The sequence below is a fragment of the Gossypium arboreum genome, chromosome 4 (genome assembly GCF_025698485.1).
Source record: "Gossypium arboreum isolate Shixiya-1 chromosome 4, ASM2569848v2, whole genome shotgun sequence".
In the NCBI taxonomy this organism is placed as follows: Eukaryota; Viridiplantae; Streptophyta; class Magnoliopsida; order Malvales; family Malvaceae; genus Gossypium; species Gossypium arboreum.
Genome location: NC_069073.1, coordinates 113,688,517 through 113,702,048, shown reverse-complemented (window position 1 = coordinate 113,702,048; position 13,532 = coordinate 113,688,517). Strand labels below are relative to the sequence as shown.

Below are 13,532 nucleotides of genomic sequence, written 5' to 3'. Positions count from 1 at the left end.
TCATGAAACAAAGACATTTGTGGAAACATTAATGCCATAGTGATGAACTCAGAGATGCTGATTAACGATCTTGACAAACTAGCAGATGGAGAGGGAGCTCAATTCAGAGGAGCTTACTTTTAAGAAAAATACCCAACAAGCTTCCACTAAAAAATCCTAACAAGGTGTGGAGGGTACAACCCCTCCACATGCTAAGACTTCATAGAGTATTGAATTTTAAAGGATATAAAAAAATACAAGTTACATATATCTTATTCTAGGTACTTGAAATTCTAAAATTCCAATTTAGAAATTTTCAAATTTTTAAAACGTTATATGATTAATTTAGGAAAGGCAGTAAATTCATTTTTATGGAATCTACAAATCAAGTTCAAATGATTCTATGACTGTTTCAAAGCAAACAACATACTTCAAAATCTAACGAGGGACCTCAACCAATAGTCTTTACCATATAGATATCCTTTAGTGATATATAGACTAATACCATTTTGATCTGCTGGAAAAATAACAGTTGATAAATAGCTTAAAATTTAGACTATTACACAAGAAACACAAGGCAGTATGCAGGTTACAAAGAAGGTGACCACCCCATTATTTATTTGCAGTTACTGTTTTGAGGTTTATCTGGTAAAATCATTGAACTCCTTTCTGATACTCAGGCTCACAGAATTCTCCTCCAAGATCATCACAAGCCTCTCCTATGAACACCCTGAAATATTCATCAAGTATCATATATATATATATATATATATATATATATATTATTAATGGAAATAAATGAAATGAAAGTGCAAAATTCGAGATCATCATCATCTTACGTCTTGGGACTGTTGTACTCCAAGTATTCTCTGTCAACCTGCTCTGAACCTTTCTTACCCTTATTGCTTTGTGTTTGATCTGGCTTTAGCTTCACTTCAGGGAACATCTCAACATCACAGGCTTCTCCTCCAAGTGTATCGCATGCCTCAGCTGGAAATACTCTGCAACAACAACAACAAAAAAAAGCAAGTCGATGCAGGACACAGATGATCACCCTGGTTAATAAAAAAGCCGGTTGAGTCAGTGTAAAGTTATACTTACGAGGCCGTGGAGCTGTAATCAACTGTGGAGTTATCCTGTCCAACAGGTGTTGCTTTGAAACCTCTTGGAGTCTGCAATTTTAGCATGGATTTACATGGCGGAAAGGGTTTTGTAGTTGTAACTATGGAGAGAGGTGAAGGTGCCAAGCTCAAGGCTGCCTGCATTTTTTGGTACGGGATCGTGTGTGACGCTGCAAGTACGAAAATTAAGTGTAAAAACCAGCTGAATTTATTAATGGCATATGAATAGTAGATAAGGTTGATGGGAAGATATTTTAAAAATGGAGTGGATAAGGTGAACATTATCTAGTTTGAGGTGGTGGTGTCTCTAGAGTTCTCCAATCAGCTCATTTGCTTAGATTTTCTTTTACTATAAAAACGCCCAAGTATTTTGTCATTGATTATTGAAAACAACCCCAGCTTAGAACTCGACAGATAGCAACTTATGCTTCAAATTTAAACCCGTTTAAGCAGGAAAATTTAATGGCTCACGGTTGTTGGTATAGATTTAAACCCTCAAAAATGGGTTAAGGGGTTAGCCCAACACTGACCCTCGGCTCAAAATCTTTGCTGATCTTAGCTTGTGGATTGGTTTGTTGTCTGCAATTGGAGTTTTAAGAACAGAATAATTCTTTCCATTTTATTTACTTGTAGTCTTGTAAGTTTCATTTAGAATCACCATACTAGATATGACTGCCCGAGGACGTGGAGTTGAACTGACTCTAATGCTCGGTCTAGTTTCCTCCTCTTCAGCTTTTCTCTTGCTTTGCTCTGCTTCTGCAAAATTATATTATACTCGATTAAAGATAAAATATTCGTATCCGATACATATTTAAATAATAAAGATATCTCCCGAAAATACAAAAGAATAATAGAGAATCGAAGAACGGATAAATAACATCAAAATTAGATGAATTGGGAAATGTATATAATAAAATTTTCTTGAAGTATTCATATCTTGCACTCAAATATACGAATTTAACTTCCAAAAATCATCCAAATACATAAAATAAAATAAAATAAAAACCTTATAAAAACTGACACACAAATGTCAAATACATACCCATATCCGATGTTGACAGCTGAGTCTAGAAAAACCCTGCCTTCGGATGTAGAATCTGAATGTTTCTCTACTCCCGGTGCATGGTAAGACTTTGGAATTCTTGCTGTGGGAACTTCTTCTTGTTTTTACCCTGTCAAATAATTAAATACCATATTACTTGAATTTTTCAAATTTTTTTATATAAATAGTATGGTTTTTACTCATGCTTGGTTGAGTTAATAATTTATTTTTGACTAAATTATAGTGTATAAATTTAAAAGTTACAATTTGCTCAAAATTTTATAATTTTGTATATTTGAAATTTAATTTTCATATTTTTATTTTTAGAATTTGATCTCTCTACTTTTTAAATTTAAAAATTTAGGTCCATTTGTGGCTAAATTAGCTGAATATGCTAATTTTTTAAATTTGGCATTTGAGCCGTTTTAAAATTTAATTACTGAAATAGATCGTTTTTAGGAGAGATAAAATGAAAGTGTATCTAGTTGGGCGCACTTTCTACACAGATGATAAGAATTAGGGCTTTTTATTTTTGTAAGGTTAGGGTTTTTTGGGTATTTTGATAGTATTCAAGGTTTTCGACTGAAATGGTGTAAGTCCTTAAGTAGTTTTGAGGGGTTGGGGATGTGATAACATGTCTCAGCACACATGCATTTCATATGTCATGGCGGGATAGGATCATCACCTGAGGAACCCATCGTAAGGAAATCTGATTTTAGGGTAATAATGCTTGATACAACCAGCGGTGGAAGACTAGATGGAGGTCCCAATCGGTGGCCGTGATGCAGTCACGGGTTCGAGTATAACTGAGGGTGTTGATGACAGTTATTACGCAGTCAGGAGGTCAAGCATTTTGCATACCGCAAATGATGCCTTATAAATACCATACATAAGATTAAGGCTATAATCACACAGAAAAACTCTAGAGATTTTCATTGTAATCAACATAATTTTTTTCTCTATTTCCAAGATCTTTAACCTTTCATTCTTGTCCGAAGGCTAACACCAAGGTGGACACAAAAGGCTATCAGGTGGAGAGCGAATGTTTTGGCACAGTAGAGGTCAAACTTGGGTCGGTGCAGCAGCGGTTGTAGTTATTAATGAGTTATTTAATAACGAAAATCGTCGTCGCCCCGAAAAGAGCAACACCTTTACTGCACTGCAACAATCGCTCCTTGCCTGAAAGTCCTATTGCATCCATCATGGTGCTAGCCTGCAAATAAGAAAGAAGGTTTAAGTCTCAACTGTCTGGAAACGGAGAAAAAAATTACGCCAATTATAACGGGAAACCCTAGAGTTTTTTCGTATGATTATGCCATCAAGCTTCTGTATGGTATTTTTAGGGTAACATTTTTGGGTACCCAAAAAGTTTGAACTCGTTATCGCGTAATGGCCGTCAACTAACTCCCCCGTTATACCTTGATCCATAACCGCATAACGACTATTGATTAATACATCCACGTCGACTTTCACCCTTGACCATAGAAAGCAAAATCAACTCATAACTGACTTCCCTAAGATAGGCTTCAGAGGCAATGATCCCATCTCGACATGATATATAAAATGTATGCGGCTTGAAGCTATATCGCATCACCAACGACTTAAGTATACCTCGGACGTAAACCAAATAATTTTAGCAACCGAAATTTTTAAAACTGAGAAATGGTTTATAGTGGAAGAATGGGGATGACTGGGGAGAAATTATATGATTTAGGGATGATAAAGCTTGATATGTGTGAGCCCTTTTATAGCCGTAGGGAAGAGTCTGTTTGCAAAGAAAAACCTTGAAAGCGTGCTACAGGAGTGATGAACATATTCTAAACGTGTTTAAAGTGTCCGAATTATTCGAAACATCAGGCTTTTCACAAAATCTCTTTAGAATGCCCAGTTGGATGAGCTTTCTCTACCAAATTTCCTTTCTTCTAAGAGTGAAAGTACCTTTTCATATACCTGTAGAGCACGTTATACAACGCAAAATCTCTTAGGAGCACAGACGTGATGAAATTATATGACTTCTGAATGCGTTCTAGAAATTATTTGCACAATACAATATGCAACGAATGTGTACATTCGCAAACGAAATTCAAAGCACGTATTCTCTTTCTCCCTACATAATTCTCTTATAAAAATGGGGTAATTTTCATAACATAGACACGTATCAAGTAAATATCAAACAGAAGAACCTTGTGTTGTGAGAGTTGTGTGTACTCATTTGGATAACTTTCTACTTAATTTTTTTACGTTTGTTCATCCAATTCGTGATCGATATTGAAATGAGTCGACGAGTGAAATCCATTATATACTACGATAGTAAATCTGTAATACAGTGGTCGGGGAGGTGTTTTTAGGAGCAAAGTCCATGGAGTTGCGTTCAATAGTATCATTCAAATGCGTGAGCTACAGACCAAAATTAGGAGGGAAATCAGAGGATCGACCTAGGGAAGAATTATGAGGTTGCAATGTAGATTTCTTGTTTCCAGTGACCCCTATAAGTATGAGCTATTCGATGTGATTAGTGAAATGCATCTCAAGACGGTTATTTTTATCACACATATCAAGTGAAAATGTTGTTATTGAGTTATACGTCGAGTTCACCAATGTTGATGGATCTGACTCATCTTTGATTACCGTTGCAGCGAATACAGGTACTGAAGCTGAAATAAAAAGTCTTCGATGATGCGATATCGCTCCGAGCCACACACATTTCATATATTATACTGAGATGGGATCATTGTCTCTGAAGCCTATCCTAGGAAAATCAGTTATGGGTTGATTTTTCTTTCTACGGCCAAGGATGGAAGTCGACGTGAAGGTTTCAATTGACGACTGTTATGCGGTCATGGGTCAGGGTATAACAGGGGAGCCAATTGACCGTCATTACGCAGCAATGAGCTCAAACTTTTCGGATACTCGAAAATGTTGCCCTAAAAATACCAAACAAAAGTCTGAGGGCATAATTATACGAAAAAACTCTAGGGCTTCCCGTTAGAATTGGCGTAATTTTTTTCTCTGTTTCCAAACAGTCGATACCTTTAATCTTCATTCTTATTCGAAAACCAACACCGTGATGGACGCAAAGGGACTCTTAGACAGGGAGCGGTTGTTGTGGTGTAGTAAAAGTGATGCTTATTTCGGTGCGACAACGACTGTCATTATTAAACAACCTAGTAATAACTACAGCCACTGCCACGTGGACCAAAGTTTGAACTATATTGTGCTGGAATATCCGCTCTCCACCTGAGAGCCATTTTGTGTCACCTCGGTGTCAACCTTCGGACAAGAATGAAAGGTTAAAGATACTAGCTACTTGGAAATAGAGAAAAAAATTTACGTTGATTACAATGGAAATCCCCAAAGTTTTTCCGTATGATTATGACATCAATTTTATATATGGTATTTATAAGGTATAATTTGCGGGTATCCAAAATGCTTGACCTCTTGACCGTGTAACAACTATCACCTGGGCCCCGGTTATAGTCCAACCCGTGACCGCATCACGGCCGCCGAGTAAGACTTCCACCCCTAATCATGTCAAACATAATTACTCGAAAATTAGATTTCCCCACGATGGGTTCCTCAGGTGATGGCCCTATCCCGTCACGACATATGAAATATATATATGTTGAAGCGCGTTATCAAATTTTCAACACCTAAAAACTATCTAAAAATTTCTACCGTTTCAATCAAAAACCCTGAACACTTTTAAAATACTCTAAACCCTAAAAAATCTAAAACTCTCAAAAAATCTTAACCCTAAAAAGTAAAAAAAAACCTAACTCTTTCACTTTCTCTCTCCTAAAAACAACCTAAAGGCCTAATTAAAAGAAATTTAGTACATTATGCTAATTTAGCGAAGTATATAGTACATTGAAATTGAAAGGATGAATCAAGTTAAAAAGGATTTGAATAAATATACAAATTTATTGTTAAAATATTTATAAATTAATAACTATATTTCTATGATTAAAATAAAACATTTTAAATAAAAATATTAAGAATATTATTTAAAAATTAAAATATTATTAATATTAAATTTTATAATTAAAATAAAATTGTAATATTAAACAATTTTGTTAAAATAATAAATTACATTAATTATTTATTATAATTATTAAATACAAATATGTATTTTAATAATATTAAAATTTATAATATTTTGGATAAATATTTCAAGATATTTTAAAAATTAAAATATAAAAAATATTATAAATATAATAATATTTAACTGATTTAAATTAATTTTTATATGAAAATCACGTCAAAGATAAATTTTTTAAAATTTTAATTTATGCTTTTGAAAATGAATTTTTATTTTAAAAAAGACATTTTCTATTGAGTTAAACTATTTTTTTACAAAACAAACCGGTCAATAATTTTTTGCAAAACAAATTGAAAAGCTTATTTGATACTTGCACATCAATTATGCTTTTAAAAGCACCGTCAACAACAATTAATTAATTGCTCTAAATTATGCAGATTAAAGCTTTGCTACTTTTCTTTAAAGAAATTACTTTTACAAAAGCTATAAGGCGAGCCACATTGTTGGCCTATTATTCTTTTAAGAAACTTTTTAATCTTGGAAAAGAAGGGCAGTGTACAGATGTTTCTGCAAGGACTAGGATATATATATATATCTATATATATCCATATATGTATGTATGTGTGTGTAAAGTAATATATAATACACAGCTGTAAGGGGATACATCTTGACTGTGTGATTTGCCTCACTATACCATCCCATCCCTTATATCTGTTAAAAGTAAATATATCAATCATCCAATTGAAGCATGCAGGTGCCTGTGCATGACCTCCCTGTCTCTAACTTCCCCCCACCACATTCTTTTGCTTTTTTTTCAAGTTCCCTGTGCATGATATTACCCTTTTGAATGATTTCCCTAACTATTTCCACACTCATCTAATCTCTAGTCTAATCCAATGCCAGCTATCATCCCCTCCAAAGTCCAAACCATAAAGTATTATTACAGATAAAATATGATTCATTTAGAAGCTGAAACCATAGATAAAGTTTGTTTTAACTTTATTTTCCCCTACTTCAACTGCTGTCGCCATGCAAATCTGTCAACTAGAGCTCTCATCACTGCAAAGAAAAGTCAATATCCTACCTAACCTCCAAACCCTTTCATTGTACTTTCCCCAAAATGCTATTCAACCATATGCTTGAAATCCAAAATGAAGGCAAAACTCGAAATACTTCTTTGTTAACTACAAGTTCAATTCCTTAGCAGGATGATGAACAAGTTGATTAGTTGAGTACTAGACCATACTGTTTACTTAGGAAACATTTTCAACCAACAATAGATATGAGGTCTTTGTGATGAAAAGCTGAATCTCAATCCTATCCTCTAAAAACCCATGAAAAAAACTACTATAACATGTTGATTGATATAGCAAAAGCATCCGTGATTTTCGAAAAGGTTTTCCCAACAAAATGACAACTGAGAAAACCCCACCATGATTAGTTGTTTAAGAACACAATAATGAAGATGTCTCCCATGGTTATCAGTTCAAATAGTCAATGCATGTACCAGAAATTTCTTTGCATACTATGCTGCAAGCCAAGTTTGTGATGGAAAAATAATCACTAAGACTTGAACAGAACACAAGGAACCAATGCTGCACAAAGAGCAAAGTGTTTGGTCCTTGACAAATTGCAAAAAGGTTAGAGTGAAAGTAACTTATAGACCAAAAATATCCAATTCCTAGAATATGCAAAGGCTTGAACATATATATCAAGTATCAACATACTTACATTTCCATTAGAAACTATGCAGCTGGGTTAACATGGTTACAAGCTCATCACTGGAAGGCCTATCATCAGGCAAATCCGATAGGCAGACAACAGCAATTCTCACTGCCATCAGCATCTCATCTTCCTCTACTTCTTCCCCAAGAATACTTTTATCTAAAGCTTCGTGTGCTTCCCCTGCCTGCTGTAAATGTCGGAGCCACTGTCCTAAACTCCCTCCACTCACTGCTTCCCGGAAAAATGAATCAGTGGGATATCTGCCAGTCAACAGGACACCCAATATCATCCCAAAGCTAAAGATATCACTCTTATCTGTATACCTGTTGGTGAAATTATCCATCTTTGTTAGAACCACCATGAGGTTTAATCCAATATGTGTCATTATAAATAGTATCAGTAATTAATGATGTTCAGGTAACAAAACATTGAAGCACATTAAAGCGTGGTAAAAATAGAAAACCAACAGCATAGTCCAATCCCAATTGGGATATCTTGCTTCCAATTTACTGCAACATGTTTGCCAGAAAAAAACAAAAGAGCACTGGTTCCAGGAGAAGACTAGAAAACCATAAGATCTATGAATGAGACCAATATATCTCTACTCTCAGTTGTTTAAAATTTAGTCCCAAAGTGAAAAATCATCTGCAATGAACTCCGGGTTATTAATAAAGCCTAAAGATACTATTACCAGATGCCTGTTAAAGATAATCCTTATAGAAGAAAAGATGCAGTAAGCTTTAATTAATGGCGGAATACTTTTGAGTACCTGCAGTTCTGTAAACACTCAGGAGCACAGTAACCAGAAGTTGCCCTATCTATATTTGGCATGAGCTTAGCCAATCCACAATCAGCCAACCTTGGTTCAAATTCAGCATCTAACATCACATTTGTGGGCTTCAAGTTGTAGTGCAAAATCTGAGGGACGCAAGTGAAGTGAAGATATTGAAGACCCTTAATCACCCCAACAGCAATCCTAAGCCTAACATCCCATCTAAGCTCCAGGTGATTTTCCCTAACTCCATTCATTGCATCCTCAAGGCTCCCCATGGGCATATAATCATAAACCAAAGAAAACCTATCAGATTCACGAACATAAGCTCTTAAACTCCTCAAATGCCTGTGCCTCAAACTAGCAAGAACCTCCAGTTCTTGTTGTATCCTTCTCTTCACCGACTTGCTCTGCATCTCCGGGGAACCACTGTCAAAGGGTTCAAGCACTTTGGCTGCAACAGTGAGCCCGTTATCAAGAACCGTCTTATAGTACTTCCCGTTGGAGCTTGAACCTAGCAACTGGTTTTCATTTGCAAGGGCTGATTGGAGAGTCTTGGAAGATATTTTGGGAGAAAATATAACAGGACCTTTAAGGAATGGGGTTTGATTGATGTACTGAACAGCAATTTTGATCAATAAAGCAAAAAGAATAGCTCCAATCAATCCAGTTAAAATTCCCAGCACAATGCTGAGAATTACCCTTTTGAACCCAATCTTGAATTCTTGAGGCTTTGTAGCTGAAGAAGGCCGAGAAGACAGTTGTCTAATGAGTCTTTCTTTGCACTCTACAGGTGTTTGGTGTAAGCAAAGAAGTAGCAGCAAGAGTAAAGCCACAGTGACTATGCAACCCCTCATTTTCGCCATGGAAGCAAAAAAAAAAAAAAGAAAGAAAAGCAGAGAATATGAGACAAATGCACATACAAGGACCGTTCTTGCTGCTTATCTTAAAGCTTCAGAGCCACCACCATAACCCAATATCCAAAACCCCATAATGATGCTCCACGTTTCTTCAGCATCTTACAAAAACAGGACGGAACTCAAAGGAACTTAAATTTACTTACCCTGCACTAATACCAAAGAAAAAAGCTTCAATTTTTCTAATTCAAAAACTGGAGGACTCTCTTTAGTGTCCAACTTTTTTGGACGAAAATGACAAGAAAACCCTCCAGAGGACTTCAACTTTGGCGAGCAAATCTTATAAAGAAAGACGCAAAGAATAAATTCGTCACTGCGTTTTTATTTTTGTTCCTTCACCTGAAACTTCAAACGAATCGAATCTTCAAATTTCAAACAAAAATTTTCTTTTCAAAAAAAATATGCTCCCAACTTAAGCAACAGATAAGATAACAAGAGATGTCTCACACATTTGACAGAGAAAAGTAAAACTTTCAGATATTGAATTTTACAGGAAAAAAAAATGAAAACCCAGATTTTATTTTCCCTCTGAAAACATAACTACAAAGCTTTTCTTTTTCTAATTCCCAGTGACAGAGTAAGCAAGCTTTCGTTTTCTTTTTCTTTTTTTTTTTTTTCGATTTTGTTGATCAATAATTGTTAGGTTTCAAAACATCATAAGAAAACAAATCAAGCACTAACTGTTTCCATTCATGAATAGTATAATTGTAAACAAAATCTGTGTAAGAAAAAAAACACCTTTTGGTTTTGTTTGTTTTCACTGTAATACTAAATTAGGGGGCAAGGTTTGGCATGGCCTTCCCGCCTTAGAGAAAGAAAGAGCAAAGGCAAAGCGTGGGGGTGGGGACGGGTGCCACGCAGGCGGAAGCATCGGTATCACGAGGCTAAAACAAAAGCAAGACATCGAAGTGTGTGAGTGAGTGAGGGACAAAGTACAAGGGAGGATCGTGAGCGTTGGTTGGGTTGGGAGATTAGCTGGCAGGCAATGGATCAGTGGCTTTAGCAGTGGCTGGGAATTTGTGCATTATGGTTTGCTTTTTCCTTTTTCTTTTTACAGTTTTTTTTTTCTTATGGAATGTAATATTGTTTTAGCTTAATTTCACATTTGGCCCATGAACTTGTCACCTCCTTTAAAATTGGTAATTATGGTCACCGCGGGTCCTGGGGCTCCACCCTAAAATGTTAAATTTTATATTATTTTAAATGAGTATATAGTAAATTACATTTTAAACTCCGATTATTATAAAATTTTAATTTAGTCCTTTAAAATTTTAAAAGACAAGTTATCAAAATGATAAAATTTTATTTTAACTCTCTTAAAAATATACAATCAATCCTTTCAATAACATTTACATTTGTCTGTTAAAATCTTTGATGTAATAGAGATGTGGTTATTATTTACCTATAACAACATTTGAGATTTAGATCATTTTTTTTTTATAAAATTTCAAATTAAAGAACTATAATATATTAATAATATTATTATGCGGAAAATTAATGAAATATGCTGAATTTTTTTAATAGTTAAGTAAATAATGTTTTTTTTTATATTTACCGAGGTACGTTGTTTTAGGAGAGAGAAATGAAAATGCGCCCTGTAAGACGCATTTTTAAGGCAACAATAGCATTTCCCTAACGGTCACAATTCCAATGGCTATACCTCACCAACCATATTTGTAAAATGACAAATCAACTTATTCGTTTGGATGACAAGCATATCTCTTACGTTCAATTACAAATGGTAAGAAAATATTGTTAAATTATTTAATTTTAATTAGTTAATTATTATGTTGTTAACATTATTAATTTTTTATGTTTATATACTCAATTCGAAGATTGGATTTTGGAGACATACATACACAATTTAAGTATGAGTGCATCGGTTGCCATTCATGGACACTTGCGAGATACATGATTCTTATACGTGGCTCGCATGCTCGGGGGAGGGGGGACTAAATTGGATCCCTTACTTATTAGTGCTTTAGTGGAAAGATAGAGACCAGGGACGCACACATTTCATCTTACTTATTATGAGTGTATAATTATACTCAATGACGTTGGTTTACAACTCAGTCTACCGGTCAATGAGGAAGTCGTTACGGGGCCAGTGGTAAGTGCAGATTAAAATGCAACATGTGAGCAACTACTAAGGAAAGTGCCGAACAAGTTTAAAGGTAGTTGGATCAAGATGGGGTGGTTGGAGGACAACTTCAAATATATCGAGGCTTTTGCGACTGACGTTGAAAAAGAACAATTCGCACACGCATTTATCTTGAGGTTGATCGGGGATCTGCTTTTGCCAGATAAATATCAAAATCTAGTACATTTAATGTGGCTACTACTAATAGTTGACTTGAAAGAAGCAAGATGACTTAGTTGGGGATCAACGGTGCTGGTGACATTATACCAAGAAATATGACGAGTGACAAAACCAAAAAAAGTTAAAATCAGGGATTGCATGTTCCTTCTGCAAAAGTGGGCATGGTATCGACTACCATTTTTACGACCTCGAGTGGACTCTCTTATGAATTCCCACCCGTAATATGATAAAATTCGTTTGATAATATCATTATCATAAGATTTTTTTCATTATTTTAATTTTGAAATAACATATTATTTGAATAGGTGGAACAATCGTGTAAGACACACAAGTATACCAACCAAGCTCGAGGATATCCGGCTAGCTTTAGGTCAACAATCCGAAGAGGAGGTTGGTTTATGAAATTTAAAGTTATATCATATTTATTCCAACATTTGAAATTAAATATTAGACATATACTAAAATTTATAAATTCGTACTACAGTTTGTATGGATGCCATATGTAGATTTTAGAATTCAAAAATGCGTCTCAACCTAATTTTTTGCCAATCGCAACATTTGGCATGCCAAAGTGCTATTGATTTTTTTTTTGCAATGATTGAGATGCACGGATCAAACCGAGTGATACAATAGTTTGGGTGTACGTAACGTATTCTGCCGCCATCTTAGGAACTCGATGACTGGTACGTGATATTCGCGACAGATTTTAAAAATTTATAATTAAGCATTCTTGAAACTAACTATTATCACGATAAAGGTAAGTATGCCTATCAAACAGTAGTATAGATTTAGCAAGACTGGATTGTCGAACCCAAAGGAACCAAGAGTACTAGTAATTACTTTCTTTTTATTATCTAGCCTAAAAATTAAGGGATTTGTTTATCTAAATTAATTAACTAAACTAAGAGTGCACAGAGAGAAATTGGGGAACAGCTTTTGGGAAAATTCGATTGATTAAGACAATACCCAAGGAAAAATCCACCTAGACTTCATTTGTTATTTGACTCTGAATCAGACGATTTATTCATTTGACTTGATCCGTAGAAATCCCTAAGTTATATTATTATCTCTCTTGAGACTAATAACGTCTAACCCTAGGTTGATTAATTGAAATCTCTTTCTAATTAACACCTAGTGTTGCATTAACTCGATCTATGGATCCCCTTATTAAGTTTCACCCTAATCCGACAAAATCTTATCACCCTATCTCTAGGCATGCAATCAACTCCGCTTAATTATGAAAAATTTACTCTTAGACAAGGTCTATTCCTCCTCTGAATAAGAGCATTAACTCGAATCAATATCCTGGAATATTAAAACGAGAATTAAGAACACATAATTAAGAACAAGTCAAATATTTATCATACAATTCAGATAATAATAACAAGATCCATCTTAGGTTTCATTCCCCTTAGGTATTTAGGGGGTTTAGTTCATAATTATAAAAGAAAACATCTCAGAAGAATAATGAATACAAAACATAAAGAAAACCCAAAAACCCTGAATGGAAAGTGAAGGGAGATCTTCAGTCTTAATGATGAATTCGGCTTCTGAGATGGACCAATCGGCTTCCCTTGAGTAATTCCTTGCCTCCTCCTCTGCGTCCCCCTTCCTAAG

At 34.9% G+C, this 13,532-nt stretch overlaps 2 protein-coding genes across 3 annotated transcripts; both read right to left on the bottom strand.

Annotated features, from left to right (window-relative positions):
- Positions 1 to 486: 486 nt before the first annotated feature.
- LOC108459335 (light-regulated protein, chloroplastic-like) lies at positions 487 to 1,325 on the bottom strand. Its single transcript, XM_017758690.2, has 3 exons — positions 1,081 to 1,325; positions 819 to 980; positions 487 to 709 (listed from the first exon to the last, which is right to left on the bottom strand). Exons 1-3 carry the CDS (start codon positions 1,242 to 1,244, stop codon positions 634 to 636), a joined length of 402 nt encoding a protein of 133 aa, XP_017614179.1. The 5' UTR covers positions 1,245 to 1,325; the 3' UTR covers positions 487 to 633.
- LOC108457773 (inactive leucine-rich repeat receptor-like protein kinase CORYNE) lies at positions 1,082 to 10,517 on the bottom strand. 2 transcript variants are annotated; one of them, XR_008281249.1, is made up of 4 exons: positions 8,676 to 10,517; positions 7,913 to 8,229; positions 2,143 to 2,272; positions 1,082 to 1,856 (listed from the first exon to the last, which is right to left on the bottom strand). XR_008281249.1 is itself a non-coding variant. In XM_053026513.1 (3 exons), the coding sequence occupies exons 2-3, from the start codon at positions 9,542 to 9,544 to the stop codon at positions 7,920 to 7,922; spliced, it is 1,179 nt and encodes a 392-aa protein (XP_052882473.1). In that variant the 5' UTR covers positions 9,545 to 9,940; positions 10,334 to 10,512; the 3' UTR covers positions 7,724 to 7,919. The 2 variants fall into 2 exon arrangements, 1 of the variants encoding a protein (XP_052882473.1); XM_053026513.1 differs by lacking the exons at positions 1,082 to 1,856; positions 2,143 to 2,272 and having other exon boundaries at positions 7,724 to 8,229; positions 8,676 to 9,940; positions 10,334 to 10,512.
- Positions 10,518 to 13,532: the final 3,015 nt, after the last annotated feature.

Bases quoted from the DNA above. Each gene is read 5' to 3' on its own strand.
- LOC108459335 (XM_017758690.2), bottom strand. From the start codon at position 1,244: ATGCAGGCAGCCTTGAGCTTGGCACCTTCACCTCTCTCCATAGTTACA. The intron at 981-1,080 runs GTAAGTATAACT...TTGTTGTTGCAG, and splicing joins GATTACAGCTCCACGGCCTC to AGTATTTCCAGCTGAGGCAT. The intron at 710-818 runs GTAAGATGATGA...TGAATATTTCAG, and splicing joins GAGTACAACAGTCCCAAGAC to GGTGTTCATAGGAGAGGCTT.
- LOC108457773 (XM_053026513.1), bottom strand. From the start codon at position 9,544: ATGGCGAAAATGAGGGGTTGCATAGTCACTGTGGCTTTACTCTTGCTG. The intron at 8,230-8,675 runs GTACTCAAAAGT...TTTCACCAACAG, and splicing joins GAGTGTTTACAGAACTGCAG to GTATACAGATAAGAGTGATA.